The sequence below is a fragment of the Triticum dicoccoides genome, chromosome 5A (assembly GCF_002162155.2).
Source record: "Triticum dicoccoides isolate Atlit2015 ecotype Zavitan chromosome 5A, WEW_v2.0, whole genome shotgun sequence".
NCBI lineage: Eukaryota > Viridiplantae > Streptophyta > Magnoliopsida > Poales > Poaceae > Triticum > Triticum dicoccoides.
Window position 1 is genome coordinate 186,996,857 of NC_041388.1, and position 20,891 is coordinate 187,017,747.

At 42.4% G+C, this 20,891-nt stretch overlaps 1 protein-coding gene across 1 annotated transcript in view; it reads right to left on the minus strand.

The window, feature by feature from the left end:
* LOC119299331 (uncharacterized protein DKFZp434B061-like) overlaps positions 1-20,891 on the minus strand; it is a 111,018-nt gene that overhangs the window by 9,171 nt on the left and 80,956 nt on the right. The window contains exon 2 of the mRNA XM_037576568.1: positions 1,527-2,067. Coding sequence (XP_037432465.1) covers positions 1,527-2,067 — 541 coding nt within the window. The remainder of the gene's footprint in view (positions 1-1,526; positions 2,068-20,891) is intronic.

A 20,891-nucleotide genomic window follows, 5' to 3' on the forward strand; every position in this document is an offset into this window, starting at 1 on the left:
TCGCCACATTAGGTGGCTTGAGATTGGGGTCATCGCTTGGACCCTCTGGACGATCCGTAATAAGCTTGTGATCCAGAGTGCTCCTCTTCGATGGGCTACTGACGCTATCTTCAAACTGTCTGGTTTCTTGCAGCTTTGGCGGCCGCTTAGCCGCCCTGATGACCGTGACGCCATCTCTGCCTTCATCGCCGACCTTCACTCGATGGTCATCCGTCTGTCTCCTCCGCCCCCGCCGCCACCGTCGGAACCCGACTAGATGCTTGTTGGGCCCTCCGGCTCTTTTCTTTTAGTTGTTTTTGGGCTTGTTGAGTTGTGCCCTCAGCAGAACCTTCGTACTTGTGTGTGAGACTTGGGTGCGTGTGTTTGAACTAGTCCATGCATGTGTGCTCTGTGGCGGTTTGCTTTACTTATAAAGCGGGGCGAAAGCCTTTTTCGGTAACAACCGCTTCCACTCTGTGAGAGCTTGTAGTACCCAAACAATCACTTTGGAAAAAATAAGCTTCCCAACCTAAATTTTTACTGAAAGAAAAAGGCACCATAACCTCAATTGTAAGATATTTCAAAAGCCTTACAACAATGAAGAAACCTGAAACCAGAGGTGGCATTTAATTGTACGAGTTGTGGTCAACTAACTGCGGATGCATCAGACATATGGCGACTAAACTACACACGTTGAAGCTAACTCGGTCACGGTGGCAAGACAATTCAGAAGTATGCGCACATCGTTCATTGAATATAGGGTATGCAAATGGGATAGCAGAGAGCTATAGTAATGATAATTAACCTAGCTAGTATATGTTCAAACAAGTTGAAGTTTCTTTTAGTTGGTAACAACTTCAGTTCAGGTGTGTCCCACAGAAAAATCCACAATATTTACAGAACATCTAACAAAGATCATTCAATACTGCCGCCTCTTGCTACTTTTTTCTGAGAGAAATATCTGAACCAAGACTAGTTCAACTAGCACAAGAAAACAAACTAGTTGTTGCATCTACAAAAATCTGAAATGACCATCTAATAACTAAGTGACTTACAACTAGCACATTTAAAACTGCTGCCTCCTGCTACTTTTTTCTTGGAGAAAAATCTGTACTGAACATCTAACAAATAGCACACTTTGCATCTTGCCTTTGTCTGTCGCATCTGGTTGCAAAGAAATAACAAATTACGAGTACAAAGAAATAACATCCTCTTTTTTATCGACTTTGAACTTCTATATTTTTTTCTCTGAGCTTACCTCTCTCGAGAACAGAACTGATTAGTGTTACAAGTACACGATACTTCACCATACAGACTACACCAATACTGAAAACTGAAGAATAACTGAAGCACGAGAGAGAGACGAGCCTAAGTTCATAGTACAACAAACATAAGCTGCAAGCTCCATGTTCCAGCTTGTAGATAATTTATTTTAATCAGATTCCTCAGTCCAACATTAAAGTAACACACAGGACCAATCATCACACAAATCATAATACCAATCCCTGCTGTCTTTTGTTGACTGAAGTACAGATGTGCACGCATACCTTGACAGTAGTCGGAGACGAGCATGACAAGGTCCCGGCCACCACCCCGCTTCCGCCGCTGACGGCTAGCAATGACGCCGCGGCGAGGAGGGAGTCCCAGTCTCCTAGCTCACGGACGAACGGGTTGGGCACCGGCGCTGGGATCTCGGGGGTGGAAGGTGGACGAATCTTAGGGAGGAAGGCGGCCGGAGCGTGGGGAGGAAGGAGACCGGAGGCGGGGGAGGGAGGAGGCCAGGGCGCGGCCAGGAAGGCGGCCGGAGCGCGGGGAGGAAGGCTACCGGAGGCGGGGGAGGAAGGAGGCCGGAGCACGGGGAGGATGGCGGCCGGAGCGCGGTGCTGGGAGGAGGTCGTCACGCGAAGAGGAAGTTGACCGGAGGGCAGGGGAGGGAGGAGGCCACCGTGCAGGGTTTGGCGGCTGCCACGGAGGCGGCGGGGTTCATGGGGAGTGACCGAGTGAGGCTCACGGCCTGTAACTTTCTGTTCTGTTTTTGTGCTGTTCGGGGTGGGGTCTTCGGAAATTATGGATCGGGCCCTTATAGAACTGAGGGTAACAGATTCTGTTACTAGTAACAAAATAGCTCTGTCATGTAGGAGTATATATATAGGAAAATGGTTGTGTACGTACTCCCGCTTCCCATATACCACATAGATGAATTTTTTATACCATTTTATTATTTTTAATATATTTCATTAATAATTATTAGATACCAAAATGAGTTCCATGAAAAAATTCATGTGAGTCTGCATATTTTTAAATGTTTACGTATATACTAATGTGTTTATACGTGAAAAAGGTATATTACAAAAAGTACATCGCAGATGATATTTTTTCAACAAAACTCGTATTGGGTATCTTAGAATATTTAATGAAGTATATTGAGAATAATAAAGAGGTATAATTAATGCGTATATGAGGTATATTGAGAATGGGAGTACATACTCCCAGGAGTACAGAAGAGGAGTCATATATATATAAGCACATGGTTGCGTAATCAAATTAAACATCCACTTACATAGGTGGCTACTACAACCATGACATTTGCACACACCAAAGTAAACTATTACATGCATAATTACATAGGTGGCTACTACACACATGACATTTCCACACACCAATAAAGTAAACTATATATTACATGCATGATTAACTAGCATAAACGATCATCTGGTCATCATCTATTTCTTGTGACGCTTGCTCTACTTGTGGCTCAAGCCGGGCTCGTCGATTTGGGTAACGAGGCACTTCCTCATGTCAATGATCCGCCTATGCATCTCGTAGCATGTGTACATGCTCTTGGCTGCGAACCTGAGGTGAGGTTCATCCAGTTGTCGCATCCAGGCCCTGTGCCAGGATACAGGACTTGTTCTCTTGGCATCCTACTTCATCTTTCCGTAGTAGGGGTCGATGATGGCCGAGGCGAGTTCAAGCAGGGAGTCCTTCGTGCTGCCCCAGACCCTGTAGTGCTCACGGATTTCGACAAGGTTCTGACAGGCCAAGCCCGTAACCCTGAGCGCTTTTACATCGTCAGTGGTTTCCACCGTGGCAAACTTGTAGTCGGTGCTGTTGACAAACTTGTTGAAACGGTCGCAAGGCCCTGTGGCCATGCAGTAGTGGGAGATGAGGACATGATGGCGCACGCACAACTAGGCGACGGCGACCTTCTGATCTATGTCGGGACGACCAGCGGTGTACTAAAGGTCGATGCCGACCACCTTGTACTTGTCTTGAGCAAGCATGTGCTCAACGCTGTTGATGTAATCGTCCACCACAGCCGGATCGATGGTGTACACCACCGAGAGATCCGTCTCCCTCGTGTGGGTCTCCACTCTATGCTTGCCGAACTCCATTGGAGCACCGCTAGACATCCCCTCTCTATGTGTCGTCGTGGGTGTGCTTGTTGTGTTGTGGGGCGCGATCGAAAGGTTGAAGAGAGTAAGGTTATAATGGTCGCGGGAATTAAAGGGAAGCTTGACGGCCAGGAATATCGGCAGGCCCTGATGGCAGTTCTAATTTGTAGCGCGTAACTCCATGGTGCCGCACGTAACTGCATCGTGTGGCAACAAACGCGGCACAACCGCATGTATATGGGGCCCCCGACGTGATCATGGGCACGCCCAACCGCTGGCAGAGCCCGCATGGAGGGACGCAAGCAGAGCGCTCCGCCGCCTCAATATGCATATAGCAGTTGAACACGCAAGAAAAAGCTGTCCACAAGCCAAGCGCGCCGACGAACGCGAGCAAAGCGCGCCAACGGATGCGAGCAGAGGGCGCCGCGGCGCCTAACGGCGAGTAGAACTTGCCGGGGGACGTGAGCAGAGGCCGGCACAGTGATACATGGCAAATAAGACGAACCGTGCGAGCGATGTCAGAGACATCAAGCACGATAGATTAGAGTTGCGTGTGCGATACGTGGCATATAGTTGATCCATCCGAGCTGTTTGTGATGGAATAAGCCATGTGTGTTGCGGGCAAACGCTTGCTGGTATATAACCTTAAATTTAACCAAAAAAGTGTTAATGCGTGTTACAAAAATTGTATAACTGAGAACAATGTTCAAATACGAATCCAATGATATAATCTTTGGCGACATGCATTCATATTTTATTAGTTAAATCATACTTATGAACCAAGACGGGGTTATAGTAGGTAATTAAATCGCAAATGTTTTTTTGTATTAACCATATGTGTACGTGTCCTTTCACCCTCCTCCCGCACGTCTTGTCACCCCGCTACCGCAGACGGCCTACAGCAAAAGCTTGCGCAGCGCGCGGGGGCGTTCTTTTGGCCAAACGGTGGTGCCAATGAATCATCGGTGAGGCCGCTCCTGCGCAACCTTGCAGGTTCCCGCGCAAGCTTCCCGCCCGACTTGGTGAAATCCCCCAAAATCCCAATGCTTACATGCCTGCTATATAAACCCTCACGACCGGCGAGTCGTGCGTCGCATTTTCCCCTTCCTCCCTTTAGCTTATCTCATCTGCTTCTCCCACAATCGCCAATGGCACCGGTCCCTCATCGTCGCTCAGCCGCTCCGCCATCACTAGAGGACAACTCCAGCTGGGAGGCTACATCGCGGCAGAGGCTCAGTCCCCGGCATACTGTAGTGCGCGTGGTGTCCCAGTTGGGTGTGCGCGGAACACGCACCACATGCCCCGCCGCCGGTGCCCGTCGGCAGCTGTTGCCGGCCGCCCTTGCCGCCAGACAACCGTCGAAAGCCAGGGCCATCGCCCGCTCTGCTGCTGCGACCCGAAGGCGGGAGGTGGCCATCGTGGCCGCCACCCCACTGCCGGCATCACCTGCTACGCCACCCTGGCCCGAAGGCGGGAGGTGGCCACCGTGGCTGCCACCCCACTACCGGCCATCACCCGCTCCGCCACCGCGGCCCGAAGGCGGGAGGTGGCCGTCATGGCCGCCACCCCATCGTTGGCCTCGTGGTCGCCTGCCCATCATCGACCGCCAGGATCATCACCCGCTCCGCCACCGCCGCCCGAAGGAGGGAGGCGGAGGTGGAGGCCCGCACATGTGTCAGCGACCTTGCATGCTACATCGAGTTCCTATGGGAGGAGGAGGGGCACCTCGTCGAGCACACAAAGAGCCTTACCGCAGCCATGGCTGCATCACATGCCGACATAGAGGCGAGGAATCAGGAGATCTACGAGCAGTCCGGTGATACGTCTCTAATGTATCTACTTTTCCTAATGCTTTTCCTCTTGTTTTGGACTCTAATTTGCATGATTTGAATAAAACTAACTCCGGACTGACGTTGTTTTCAGCAGAACTACCATGGTGTTGTTTTTTGTGCAGAAATAAAAGTTCTCAGAATGGAACGAAACTTTGGGAGGATTTTTTATACAATAAATAAGAATTTCTGGAGCCAATATCCACCGGAGGGGGCACCTGGGTGGGCACAACCCACCAAGGCACGCCCCCTCCTGGCGCGCCCAGGTGGGTTGTCCCCACCTGGCGGCCCGCAGACCCTGAAACTGACGCTATAAAATCCTATTTTTCCAGAAAAAAATTAAGGAGAAAGAATTATCATGATCCACGAGACGGAGCCGCCGTCACCTCCTGTTCTTCATCGGGAGGCCAGATCTGGAGTCCGTTTGGGGCTCCCGAGAGGGGGATCTTCGTTCTTCGTCATCACCAACCCTTCTCCATTACCAATTCCATGATGCTCCCTATCGGGAGTGAGTAATTCCTTCATAGGCTCGCTGGTCGGTGAGGAGTTGGATGAGATTCATCATGTAATCGAGTTAGTTTTGTTAGGGCCTGATCCCCAGTATCCACTATGTCCTAAGATTGATGTTGCTATGACTTTGCCATGCTTAATGCTTGTCATTTTAGGCCTGGGTGCCATGATTTCAGATCTGAACCATTTATGTTATCACCACTATATCCATGTTCTAGATCCGATCTTGCAAGTTATAGTCACCTACTATGTGTTATGATCCGGCAACCCTGGAGTGACAATAGTCGGGACGACTCCCGGTGATGATCGCACTTTGAGGAGTTCATGTATTCACCATGTGTTAATTCTTTGTTCCGGTTCTCCATTAAAAGGAGGCCTTAATATCCCTTAGTTTCCAATAGGACCCCACTGCCATGGGAGGTAGGACAAAAGATGTCATGCAGGTTCTTTCCATAAGCACTTATGACTATTTACGGAATACATGCCTACATTATATTGATGAACTGGAGCTAGTGCCATATCGCCCTAGGTTATAACTGTCTCATGATGAATATCATCCAACAAGTCACCGATCCAATGCCTACGAATTTATATTATATTGTTCTTGCTAAGTTACTGCTGCTATCATTACTGTTGCACTTGTTAGAAAACTACTGTTATCACTATTACCGTTACCATTGCTGCTGCTGCTACCATTATCAAAAATATCATATTACTTTGCTACTGATCATGTTGCTGGAGAGAATTAATCTCCAGGTCTGGTTGAATTGACAGCTCAACTGCTAATATCTTCAAATACTCTTTGGTTCCCTTGTGTCGAATCTATAAATTTGGGTTGAATACTCTACCCTCGAAAATTGTTGATATCCCCTATACTTGTGGGTTATCATCCGGCCGCTTCGAAAGGGATCATATGGAGTGGCAGTGGGCGTTCGAGCTGGCGAGCATCGCTAAACGTGCAACACCGGCATGCATCATATAGCATTTGTCCAGCTCGTCCATAGGCTCCTCCTCCTTTGCCTCTTACTGAGCGCGCTCGACAGAGGAGAGGCTGCCGGAAGTAGCACAAAGCCCCTCCGTAGTAGTAGTATTTAGGGGCTATTTTGTTCAGTTCATCTAACTATAGATGTGGTGGAACTGTACAACGTACTTAAAATTAGCTAGTATATATTGTTGAACTAGCTATTCAAGTACGTGGTTGGCAAAATTGGGGAAAAGTTTGGTTGGTTCAGCTGTCGAGTTGAACTGTTTGTATAAATTAAGAACGACTGCTTAATCTATGAATGAAATGTATGCTTAATTACTGAATTTTAGTTGCAAAAATTAGATAGTGCTAGTGATTTTTAGCTGCATATTTTGAGAAATCGCAGTGTTACAAGGATTGACATATGGCAATGTTACTAGATCAACAAATGTCAATCTCTCTAGTTTGACAAATGGCAACATACCCAATATGACAGATGCAAATCTTACCAAATTGTTTGTATGTGGTTGCACACGGGTCATCCAAAACAACCGTTTGCATTGAAGGGATGCACAAATCCTGTGCTGCAAATTTTCCCTCGACTTAAGGGGGAAGACCATAGCTCTCACTTTGCATACGCGTGTTCTATCTAAAACGTTTGCGATCAAGAGCTGCAGAAATCCCGCTTGGCACATTTTCTCTTGGCTTCCCGAGGAAGCTGTCGGTTTGCATATGGGTGTTCTAAAAAAACGTTTGCGATCAAGAGCTGCACAACTCCTGCTAGGCACATTTTCCCTTGGCTCCCTGGGGAAGTTATCGGTTTGCATACGTGTGTTCTAACTAAAACATTTGCGATGAGTGTTTTACATTTAAAAACCATATTAAATTACGGCTTGGACGCCATTAATGGAGACGACGCGAGCAAGGTGGCCGGCCATGGAAGTCAAAGGGCTCGCTTCTAATGACCCACAAGTACAGGGGATCAATTGTAGCTCTTTTCGATAAGTAAGATGGTCAAACCCAACGAGGAGCAGAAGGAAATGACAAGTGGTTTTCAGCAAGGTAATGTCTGCAAGTGCTGAAATTGTAAGTAACAGAGTAGTTTAATAGCAAGATAATTTGCAACGTGCAAGTAACAATAATAGTAGCAAAGGTGCAGCAAGGTAGCCCAATCCTTTTGAGGCAAAGGACAGTCCAAATCGGTCTCTTATGATAAGCAAAGCGTTCTTGAGGGTACACGGGATTTTCATCTAGTCACTTTCATCATGTTGGTTTAATTAGTGTTCGGTACTTTGATAATTTGATATGTGGGTGGACCGGTGCTTAGGTGCTTTTCTTACTTGAACAAACCTCCTATTTATGATTAACCCTCACGCAAGCATCTGCAACTACGAGAAAAGTATTAAGAATAAATTCTAACCATAACATTAAACTTTTGGATCCAATCGGCCCCTTACGGAATAGCGCATAAACTGGGGTTTAAGCTTCTGTCACTCTCGCAACCCATCATCTAATTGCTACTCCACAATGCATTCCCTTAGGCCCAAATATGGTGAAGTGTCATGTAGTCGATGTTCACATGACACCACTAAGGGAATCACAACATACATACTATCAAAATATCGAACACTACATATCAAGTTCACATGATTACTTGCAACATGATTTCTCCCGTGACCTCAAGAACAAAAGTAACTACTCACAAATGATAATCATGCTCAAGATCAGAGGGGTATTAAATAGCGTATTGTATCCGAACATATAATCTTCCACCAAATAAACCATATAGCAATCAACTACAAGATGTCATGAACACTACTAGTCACCCACAAGCACCAATCTATAGTTTCGGTAACAAGATTGAACATAGGAGATGAACTAAGGTTTGAGATGAGATGGTGTTGATGGAGATTGCCCTCCCCAAGATGGGAGAGTTGTTGGTGATGATGATGACGATGATGATTTTCCCCTCCGAGAGGGAAGTTCCCCCGGCGGAATCGCTCCACCAGAGGGCAAAAGTGCTCCTGCCCATGTTCCGCCTCGAGATGCGGCGCTCCGTCCTGAAAGTCCTCTCCTTATTTTTTCTAGGTAAAAATGACTTATATACCAGAAGATGGGCACCGGAGGTGGGCCTGGGTGAGCACAACCCACTAGGGCGTGCCTGGGCTCCCTAACGCGCCCAGGTGGGTTGTGCCCACCTGGTGGGCCCCCTCTAGTAGTTATTCGCTCCAATATTCATCATATATTTGATAAAAATTCTCCGTGAAGTTTCAGCATATTTGGAGTTGTGCAGAATAGGTGGCCTGACGTAGCTTTCCGAGGTCCAGATTTTTAGCTGTCGGAATTCTCCCTCTTTGTGTATACCTTGCATATCATGAGAGAAAAGGCATTAGAATTACTCCAAAAAGCATTATTATGGATAAAAACATCATAAATATCAGTAGGAAAACATGATGCAAAATGGACGTATCAACTTCCCCAAGCTTAGACCTCGCTTGTCCTCAAGCGAAGAAGTGAAAACGAAAAACATGTCCACATGCTTAGAGAGAGAGAGAGGTGTCGATAAAAACAAAATACAGACATAGAAGCATCATGTTCATTATTATAACAGCAACAAACTTAAACATAAGACTCTTGTCATAGAACTTTTATCATATACTTCTCATGAATAAGTAACAGTTCATCACACAATCGAAGTATAAAGAAAAAACTCTATTAAAAACCAACAAACTATGTTCTCAGTCAACTTTGCAACTACAATTCATCATCTTTTCAGGAAGGGTCACGTGTCAGAGCCTTTAGGCAAGTCCACATACTCAACCATCATATAGTCTTCTATGATTGCTAAAACTCACCGTGTACACATGAGCAAAACGTTTCAACCGACACATAGAAAGATAGGGGCTTGTAGTTTCGCCTCCCAACGTATTCACCTCAAGGGTGATGTCAACAATAATAAATCATGCTATCTATATTCAACTAGACATATGTGCCTAGATCTTTCCTCACCACATGATGCTTGCCAAAGGAGAAAATACAAAGGAATAGAAGGAAAACTTTGACTCTTTGCATAAAAGTAAATACATAAAAGTAAAAGATAGGCCCTTCGCAGAGGGAAGCAGAGGTTGCCATGCGCTTATTTGTTTGTATGCACAACCCCTTAGTGCAAAAGAACGTCACATTGTATTGCCCCTTGTGATAGCAACCTTTATTATGCAGTCTGTCGCTTTTATTCTTCACTATCACAAGTTCGTACAATGCTCAATTTTCTCTTGCACTAAATGATCTCACACTTTTAGAAGCATTTTTATTTCCTTTTTGCACTGATGACAACTTACTTGAGGGATCTTGCTCAATACCTAGGTAGGTGTGGTGGACTCTTGAAAATAAGATTTGGGTTTAAGGGTTTTTGGATGCACAAGTAGTATCTCTACTTAGTGCGGAATTTTTGGCTAGCAAAGATAGGGGCAATCACCACATCTTAAAGGATCCATGACAATATGACTTCTATGTAAATATAAACAAACATAAACCATTAAGTTGTCTTCCTTGTCCAACATCAACAATTTTGGCATATAATATTTTGATGAGGGCTCACAATCAAAAAAGATTTCTAGGATAGTGATGACCCACAAGTATATGGGGTCTATCGTAGTCCTTTCGATAAGTAAGAGTGTCAAACCCAACGAGGAGCAGAAGGAAATGATAAGCGGTTTCCAGCAAGGTATTCTCTGCAAGTACTGAAATAAGTGGTAACAGATAGTTTTGTGATAGGATAATTTGTAATGAGCAACAAGTAACAAAAGTAAATAAAGTGCAGCAAGGTGGCCCAATCCTTTTTGTAGCAAAGGACAAGCCTGGACAAACTCTTATATAGAGAAAAGCGCTCCCGAGGACACATGGGAATATCGTCAAGCTAGTTTTCATCACGCTCATATGATTCACGTTCGGTACTTTGATAATTTGGTATGTGGGTGGACCGGTGCTTGGGTACTGCCCTTACTTGGACAAGCATCCCACTTATTATTAACCTCTATTGCAAGCATCCGCAACTACAACAAAAGTATTAAGGTAAACCTAACCATAGCATGAAACATATGGATCCAAATCAGCCCCTTACGAAGCAACACATAAACTAGGGTTTAAGCTTCTGTCACTCTAGCAACCCATCATCTACTTATTACTTCCCAATGCCTTCCTCTAGGCCCAAATAATGGTGAAGTGTCATGTAGTCGATGTTCACATAACACCACTAGAGGAGAGACAACATACATCTCATCAAAATATCGAACGAATACCAAATTCACATGACTACTAATAGCAAGACTTCTCCCATGTCCTTAGGAACAAAAGTAACTACTCACAAAGCATAAACATGTTCATAATCAGAGGGGTATTAATATGCATATAGGATCTCAATATGATCTTCCACCAATTAAACCAACTAGCATCAACTACAAGGAGTAATTAACACTACTAGCAACCTACTAGCACCAATCCCGAACTTGGAGACAAGAGTTGGATACAAGAGATGAACTAGGGTTTTGAGAGGAGATGGTGCTGATGAAGATGTTGATGGAGATTGCCCTCTCCCGATGAGAGGAGTGTTGGTGATGACGATGGCGATGATTTCCCCCTCCGGGAGGGAAGTTTCCCCGGCAAAACAGCTCCGCCAGTGCCCTAGACTGGTTCCGCCAAGGTTCCGCCTCGTGGCGGCGGAGTTTCGTCCGAGAAGAAGGCTTATGATTTTTTCCCATCGAAATACTTCATATAGCAGAAGATGGCCACTGGAGGGCCACCAAGGGGCCCACGAGGTAGGGGGCACGCCCAGGGGTGTAGGGCACGCCCCCCACCCTCATGGGCAGGGTGTAGCCCCCCTGGTGAATTTCTTCCCCTGAGTATTTTTTATATATTCTGAAAACGTCTTTCGTGAAGTTTCAGGACTTTTGGAGCTGTGCAGAATAGGTCTCTAATATTTGCTCCTTTTCCAGCCCAGAATCCCGGTTGCCGGCATTCTCCCTCTTCATGCAAACCTTGTAAAATAAGAGAGAATAGGCATAAGTATTGTGACATAATGTGTAATAACAACTCATAATGCAATAAATATCGATATAAAAGCATGATGCAAAATGGACGTATCAACTCCCCCAAGCTTAGACCTCGCTTGTCCTCAAGCGAGAAGCCAAAATTGAAAAATATGTCCACATGTTTAGAGATAGAGGTGTCGATAAAAATAAAATACGGACATGAGGGCATCATGATCATTCTTAGAATAGCAACTTATATAATTCTTGTCATATAGTTTCTTATGCTAGAGTAATAATTCAATCACAATTTCAAGTGTGAATCGTAAACTTCATTGAAAACTAACAAACTATAATCTCAGTCATTGGAGCAATTGCAATTTATCATAACATAGGAAAGAGTCAATATATAAGAGCTTTTCAGCAAGTCCACATACTCAACTATCATATAGTCTTTCACAATTGTTGACACTCGCGCAATACTTATGGGTATGGAATTTTAATCGGACACAGAGAAAGATAGGGGCTTATAGTTTTGCCTCCCAACATTTTACCTCAAGGGTAATGTCAACAGTAATAGTTCATGAAAACTCACATCCAATTAGCCATATATACCAGGATCTTTCCAACATAACGTGCTTGCCAAAGGATAAAATGTAAAAAGGAAGGGTGAAGATCACCATGACTCTTATGCAATGTAGGAGATAGAAGTAAAAGGTAAGCCCTTCGCAGAGGGAAGCAGAGGTTGTCATGCGCTTTTATGGTTGGATGCACAAAATCTTAATGCGAAAGAATGTCACTTTATATTACCACTTGTAATATGGACCTTTATTATGCAGTATGTCGCTTTTATTTCTTCCATATCACACGATCGTATAAAGCTTATTTTCTCCCACACTAATAAGTCATACATATTTAGAGAGCAATTTTTATTGCTTTGCACTGATGACAACTTACTTGGAGGATCTTACTCAATCCATAGGTAGGTATGGTGGACTCTCATGGAAAAACTGGTTTAAGGGTATTTAGAAGCACAAGTAGTATCTCTACTTAGTGCGATGAATTTGGCTAGCATGATAGGGAAAGGCAAGCTCAACCATGTTGGATGATCCATGACAATATAATTTATCTCAGATGTAAGAAAACATAACCCATTACGTTGTCTTCCTTGTCCAACGTCAACTCTTTAGCATGTCATATTTTAATGAGTGCTCACAATTATAAAAGATGTCCAAGATAGTATATGTATATGTGAAGACCTCTCTTTCTTTATTACTTCCTATTAATTGCAACGATGACCAAAACTATGTTTGTCAACCCTCAACAACTTTTATGGATCATACTTTTTCTATGTGAGCTCATTACTCTCCATAAGACTCACATGATCTCTTTGTTTCTTTTTATTTCTCTCTCTTTTCTTTTATTCACTTAAGATCATGGCAAAATAATCAAGCTCTTGACTCAACACTAATCTTTATTATATAGCTCACGGTCTCGATTACATAGAAGAATTATAAAGCAAAACTCACGACTAGATCATACTAAGAACTTTTATTCTACTAGATCAAGATATTACCAAAAGGATCGAACTAAGAAAAATGGTAAAGATAAAAATGATGGTGATACGATACCGGGGCACTGCCCCAAGCTTGGCAATTGCCAAGGGGAGTGCCCATACCCAGGTGATTATGTCTCTCTTTTTTGTGGGTGGTGATGTGATGTTCTTGGCGACGATGCCCCTCAGGATACGATTCTCCTCCTCGAGCTTATTGACTTGCTGCTTGAGGTCCATTATTTCCTTTCGAAGTTTTCCTGTAACAACCAAAGCTCCCTGCACCCAAGGGTGCTGCATAGCTGCGGGAGAACCAGTGACACTCTTGTTCATATTCTCATAAGAAAGAAATCTAACATTGGAAGGGATAACCGAGTTTGGAATAGCCGAGCTCTGTAGTTCTCCCATTGTGAATCCAGCTTGGAAGCGGGAGTGACTTCTTGATCCTCTTCCATGGCATATATCCTCTTCAATTCAGCCTCCATCTCTTCCTATGTTGCTGGCCCAAATAGGTCAGCATTGTTGTTTGTCATTGATCTCGGTGCCGGGTGAGACACCCGGCTCTCCCCGACTGACTCTTGCAAAGACATCTTGCTCTAATCTGCAGCAGCAACAACTCGAAACACAAAACAGGATAATTGCATGATACGGGAGTCAAAACCTTCGGGAGATTATATAATTAATTTTTACCGACCAAAATACGTGTCATGTACAAAAACGGAGTCCGGAGAGCACACGAGGTGCCCAAGAGGTAGGGGGCGCGCCCAGGGGGGTAGAACGCGCCCTCCACCCTCGTGGAGCCCTCGTGTACTTCCCGGACTGCTACTTATTTTTCTATGTTTCTAAATATTCCAAAACGGAGAAATATTGCCTTAAAAGCTGTTTTGGAGTCGGTTTACTTACCGTACCACATACCTATTCCTTTTCGGAGTCTGGAACGTTCCGAAAAGTGTCCCTTATGTATTCGTCCGGAGTTACGGTTTCAATAACATTGGTTTCAACATTTATGGTATTACCTGAGATATAATGTTTAATTCTTTGACCGTTCACCACGTTCGGATTTGTGCCTTCGAAGTTGTTGATTTTTATAGCACCGGATCGATAGACCTCCTCGATAACGTAAGGACCTTCCCATTTAGAGAGAAGTTTTCCTGCAAAAAAAATCTTAAATGAGAGTTGTATAGCAATACATAATCACCTACATTAAACTCACGCTTTTGTATCCTTTTGTCATGCCATCTTTTAACTTTTTCTTTAAACAACTTGGCATTTTCATAGGCTTGGGTTCTCCATTCATCAAGTGAGCTAATATCAAATAACCTCTTCTCACCGGCAAGTTTGAAATCATAATTGAGTTCTTTAATGGCCCAATATGCCTTGTGTTCTAGTTCGAGGTAAGTGACATGCTTTTCCATAAACCATTTTATAAGGATACATACCCATAGGATTTTTATATGCAGTTCTATAGGCCCATAATGCATCATCAAGTTTCTTGGACCAATTTTTTCTACATCTATTAACAGTCTTTTGCAAAATTAATTTGAGCTCTCTATTATTCAATTCTACTTGACCACTAGACTGAGGATGATAAGGAGATGCAATTCTATGGTTAACATCATATTTAGCAAGCATTTTACGGAAAGCACCATGAATAAAATGTGAACCACCATCAGTCACTAAATATCTAGGGACTCCAAATCTTGGAAAAATAACTTCTTTAAGCATTTTAAAAGAAGTGTTATGATCAGCACTACTAGTTGGAATAGCTTCTACCCACTTAGTAACGTAATCAACAGCAACTAAAATATGTGTATATCCATTAGAGGAAGGAAAGGGTCCCATATAGTCAAAGACCCAAACATCAAATGGTTCAATAACAAGTGAATAATTCATAGGCATTTCTTGACATCTACTAATATTACCAATTCTTTGACATTCATCACAAGATAAGACAAACTTACGGGCATCCTTGAAGAGAGTAGGCCAATAAAAACCAGATTGCAGTACCTTATGTGCAATTCTATCTCCAGCATGGTGTCCTCCATAAGCTTCGGAGTGACACTTGCGTAGGATCTATTCATGTTCATGCTCAGGTACACAACATCTAATAACACCATCTACTCCTTCTTTATAAAGATGTGGGTCATCCCAAAAGTAATGCCTCAAATCATAGAAAAACTTTTTCTTTTGTTGGTATGTGAAACTAGGTGGTTTAAACTTAGCAACAATGTAATTAGCATAATCAGCATACCATGGAGCAGTATGAGAGGCATTTATGACATTTAATTGCTCACCAGGAAAGAAATCATCAATAGGAAGTGGGTCATCAAGCACATTTTCTAACCTAGACAAGTTGTCTGCAACGGGGTTCTCAGCTCCCTTTCTATCAACAATATGTAAGTCAAATTCTTGTAGCAAGAGAACCCATCTAATAAGTCTAGGTTTAGCATCTTTCTTTTCCATGAGATATTTAATAGCAGCATGATCAGTGTGAATAGTTACTTTAGAATCAACAATGTAAGGTCTGAACTTATCACAAGCAAATACAACTGCTAAGAATTCTTTTTCAGTAGTAGCATAATTTCTTTGAGCATTGTCTAGGGTTTTACTAGCATATTGAACAACATTTAATTTCTTATCAACTCTTTGTCCTAGAACAGCACCTACAGCATAATCACTAGCATCACACATAATTTCAAAGGGTAAATTCCAATCAGGCGGTTGAACAATAGGTGCAGAGATTAATGCTTTCTTAAGTATTTCAAACGCTTCTACGTAATCATCAAAAAACAAACGGTATATCTTTTTGTAATAAATTAGTCAAAGGCCGAGAAATTTTGGAGAAGTCCTTAATGAACCTCCTATAAAATCCGGCATGGCCAAGGAAACTTCTTATACCTTTGATGTCCTTGGGACATGGCATCTTTTCAATAGCATCAAACTTGGCTTTATCAACTTCAATACCTCTTTCAGAAACTTTGTGCCCCAAGACAATACCTTCATTAACAATAAAGTGGCACTTTCCCAATTCAAGACCAGATTAGTTTCTTCACATCTCTGCAAAACTCGATCAAGGTTGCTCAAGCAATCATCAAAAGAAGATCCATAGACGGAAAAGTCGTCCATGAAAACCTCACAAATCTTTCACAAAAGTCAGAGAATATAGCCATCATGCATCTTTGAAAGGTACCAGGTGCATTACATAAACCAAAAGGCATATGTCTATAAGCAAAAGTACCAAAAGGGCATGTAAAATTAGTCTTTGATTGATCTTTGGCTGACACAGGTATTTGAGAGAAACCATCTAGAAAGCAAAAATGTGTATGTTTGGATAATCTTTCTAGCATTTTATCGATAAAAGGTAAGGGGTAATGATCCTTTTTAGTGGCCTTATTTAATTTGCGGAAATCAATTACCATCCTATAACCTGTAATAATTCTTTGCCGAATCAATTCATCTTTATCATTAGGAACAGCAGTAATACCTCCCTTCTTAGGGATACAATGGACAGGGCTTACCCACTGACCATCAGCAACGGGATAGATTACACCTACCTCAAGGAGCTTTAGTATTTCCTTTCTTACCACTTCTTTCATTTTAGGATTCAGCCGACGTTGATGATCACGAACTGGTTTAGCATCTTCTTCCAAATTAATTTTATGTTGACATAGAGTGGGGCTAATGCCCTTAAGATCATCAAGAGTATACCCAATAGCAGCATGGTGCTTCTTCAGAGTTTTCAATAATCTCTCTTCCTCATGCTCTGAAAGGTTAGCACTAATAATAACAGGATATATCTTTTTACAGAAATAACAGGTAATGGTTTAAGCTCAAACACGAGATCACCCTTGGGTGGAGGAGGATCCCCTAGGATTTCAACAGGTAAATTGTTTTTCAGAATAGGTTCCTGTTTAAAGAACACTTCATCTAATTCCCTTCTTTCATTCATAAACATATCATTTTCATGGTCTAGCAAATATTGTTCTAAAGGATCACTAGGAGGTACGACAATAGAAGCAATACCAATAATTTCATCCTTACTAGGTAATTCTTCTTCACGGTGTTGTCTACTAAATTTAGAGAAATTAAATTCATGAGTCATATCATCTAAACCGATAGTAACAACATCCCTTTTGCAATCTATGGTAGCATTAACAGTGTTCAGGAAGGGTCTACCAAATATAATGGGACAAAAGCTATCTTGTGGGGAACCAAGAACAAGAAAATCAGTAGGATATTTAGTTTTCCCACACAAGACTTCAACATCTCTAACAATTCCCATTGGTGAAGTAGTATCTCTATTGGCAAGTTTAATTGTGACATCAATATCTTCTATCTCAGCAGGTGCAATATCATGCATAATTTCTTTGTATAAGGAATGAGGTATTGCGCTAGCACTAGCACCTATATCACATAAGCCATGATAACAATGATCTCCTATTTTAACAGAAATAATAGGCATGCCTACCACAGGTCTAGGTTTATCTTTAGCACAAGGTTTAGCAATTCAAGCAGTTTCATCACAGAAATAAATAACATGCCCATCAATATTATCAGACAAGAGATCTTTAACAATAGCAATATTAGGTTCAACTTTAACTTGCTCAGGAGGTTTATATCTTTTAAGATTGCTTTTACGAACCACAATTGAAGCTTTAGCATGATCCTTTATCCTAACAGAGAAAGGTGGTTTCTCAACATACGCAGTAGGAACAATAGGATCATTATAAGTGACAATCTTTTCTTCAACTTTAATAGGTGCAGCTACTTTTACTTCTATGGGAGGATGATATTTAAATCACTTCTCCTTGGGGAGATCAACATAAGTAGCAAAAGATTCACAGAAAGAAGCTACTATCTCAGAGTCAAGTCCATATTTAGTGCTAAATTTGTGAAAAATATCTGTATCCATAAAAGATTTAACACAATCAAAACTAGGTGTCATGCCCGACTCCTTACCTTTGTCGAGGTCCCAATCTTCCGAGTTGCATTTAATTCTTTCCAATAAATCCCATTTGAATTCAATAGTCTTCATCATAAAAGAGCCAGCACAAGAAGTATCAAGCATGGTGCGATTGTTATCAGAAAGCCGAGCATAATTTTTTTTGAATAATCATTTCTCTTGAGAGCTCATGATTGGGGCATGAATATAACATTGATTTAAGCCTCCCCCAAGCTTGAACGATGCTTTCTCCTTCGCGAGGCCAAAAACTATATATGTAATTGCGATCACGATGAACAAGATGCATAGGATAAAACTTCTGATGAAATTCCAGTTTCAATCATTTGTAATTCCAAGACCCCATATCATCACATAGCCTATACCATGTCAATGCGTCTCCCTTCAAAGATAAAGGCAAGACCTTCTTCTTAACAATATCTCCGGGTACACCTGCAAGCTTAAATAATCCACAAACTTCATCCACATATATTAGATGCTCATCAGGATGTTTTGTTCCATCTCCTAAAAAAGGATTAGCTAGCAGTTTTTCTATCATACCCGAATGAATTTCAAACCATACATTTTCATTTTCATTTTCAGTAGGTTCAGTAGGTTGAGGAGCAACTCTTTGCTCTACTGGTCGGGGTGAAGATACCCCGAACAAGCCCCTCAGAGGATTACTTTCCATAGTAACAAGTGACAGTAAATTTCAGCACACTATATAAATTTTTCCTTACCAAATTCCACCTACCAAAGGCACTTCACTCCCCGAAAATGGCACTAGAAAAGAGTCTTGATGACCCACAAGTATAGGGGATCTATCGTAGTCCTTTCGATAAGTAAGAGTGTCGAACCCAACGAGGAGTAGAAGGAAATGATAAGCGGTTTCCAGCAAGGTATTCTCTGCAAGTACTGAAATAAGTGGTAACAGATAGTTTTGTGATAGGATAATTTGTAACGAGCAACAAGTAACAAAAGTAAATAAAGTGCAGCAAGGTGGCCCAATCCTTTATGTAGCAAAGGACAAGCCTGGACAAACTCTTATATAGAGAAAAGCGCTCCCGAGGACACATGGGAATATAGTCAACTAGTTTTCATCACGCTCATATGATTCGCGTTCGGTACTTTGATAATTTGGTATGTGGGTGGACCGGTGCTTGGGTACTGCCCTTAATTGGACAAGCATCCCACTTATGATTAACCTCTATTGCAAGCATCCGCAACTACAACAAAAGTATTAAGGTAAACCTAACCATAGCATGAAACATATGGATCCAAATCAGCCCGTTACGAAGCAACGCATAAACTAGGGTTTAAGCTTCTGTCACTCTAGCAACCCATCATCTACTTATTACTTTCCAATGCCTTCCTCTAGGCCCAAATAATGGTGAAGTGTCATGTAGTCGACGTTCACATAACACCACTAGAGGAGAGACAACATACATCTCATCAAAATATCGAACGAATACCAAATTCACATGACTACTAATAGCAAGACTTCTCCCATGTCCTCAGGAACAAAAGTAACTACTCACAAAGCATAAAAATGTTCATAATCAGAGGGGTATTAATATGCATATAGGATCTGAACATATGATCTTCCACCAATTAAACCAACTAGCATCAACTACAAGGAGTAATTAACACTACTAGCAACCTACTAGCACCAATCCCTGACTTGGAGACAAGAATTGGATACAAGAGATGAACTAGGGTTTTGAGAGGAGATGGTGCTGATGAAGATGTTGATGGAGATTGCCCTCTCCCGATGAGAGGAGTGTTGGTGATGACGATGGCGATGATTTCCCCCTCCGAGAGGGAAGTTTCCCTGGCAGAACAGCTCCGCAAGAGCCCTAGATTGGTTCCGCCAAGGTTCCGCCTCGTGGCGGCGGAGTGTGGTCCGAGAAGAAGGCTTATGATTTTTTCCCATCGAAAGACTTCATATAGCAGAAGATGGCCACTAGGGGGCCCACGAGGTAGGGGGCGTGCCCAAGGGGGTAGGGCGCACCCCCACCCTCGTGGGCATGGTGTGGCCCCCCTGGTGAATTTCTTCTGCCGAGTATTTTTTATATATTCTGAAAATGTCTTCCTTGAAGTTTCAGGACTTTTGGAGCTGTGCAGAATAGGTCTCTAATATTTGCTCCTTTTCCAGCCCAGAATCCCAGCTGTCGGCATTCTCCCTCTTCATGTAAACCTTGTAAAATAAGAGAGAATAGGCATAAGTATTGTGACATAATGTGTAATAACACCTCATAATGCAATAAATATCGATATAAAAGCCTGATGCAAAATGGACGTATCAGATAGTATATTTATATGTGAATCTTCCCTTCCCTTATTAATTCTTTCATGAGTTGCATCATTAACTAATGCCATGTTTGTGAATCTCTAATAAATTTTTCTACTTATACTTTTCCTTATGTGGTGTCATCACCTACCATAAGATTTAGCATATGATCTTTTTCATTTATTTCCTTTCTTTTTTATTGTTTCCTTTCTTTTTTTCTTCCTTATTTATTTTCTTTTATTTGCAACATGAAAGTAAAGAGAGCAAAACCTCAAACTAAACTTTATTATATATATCTTGCACACGATTACAAGGATAGATCACTAAGCATACTCTCGAAAAGAAAGGATCAAACTAAACTTTTATTCATTTAAAGCAAAAGATCGAACTAAAATAAGTTAAGGCAAAA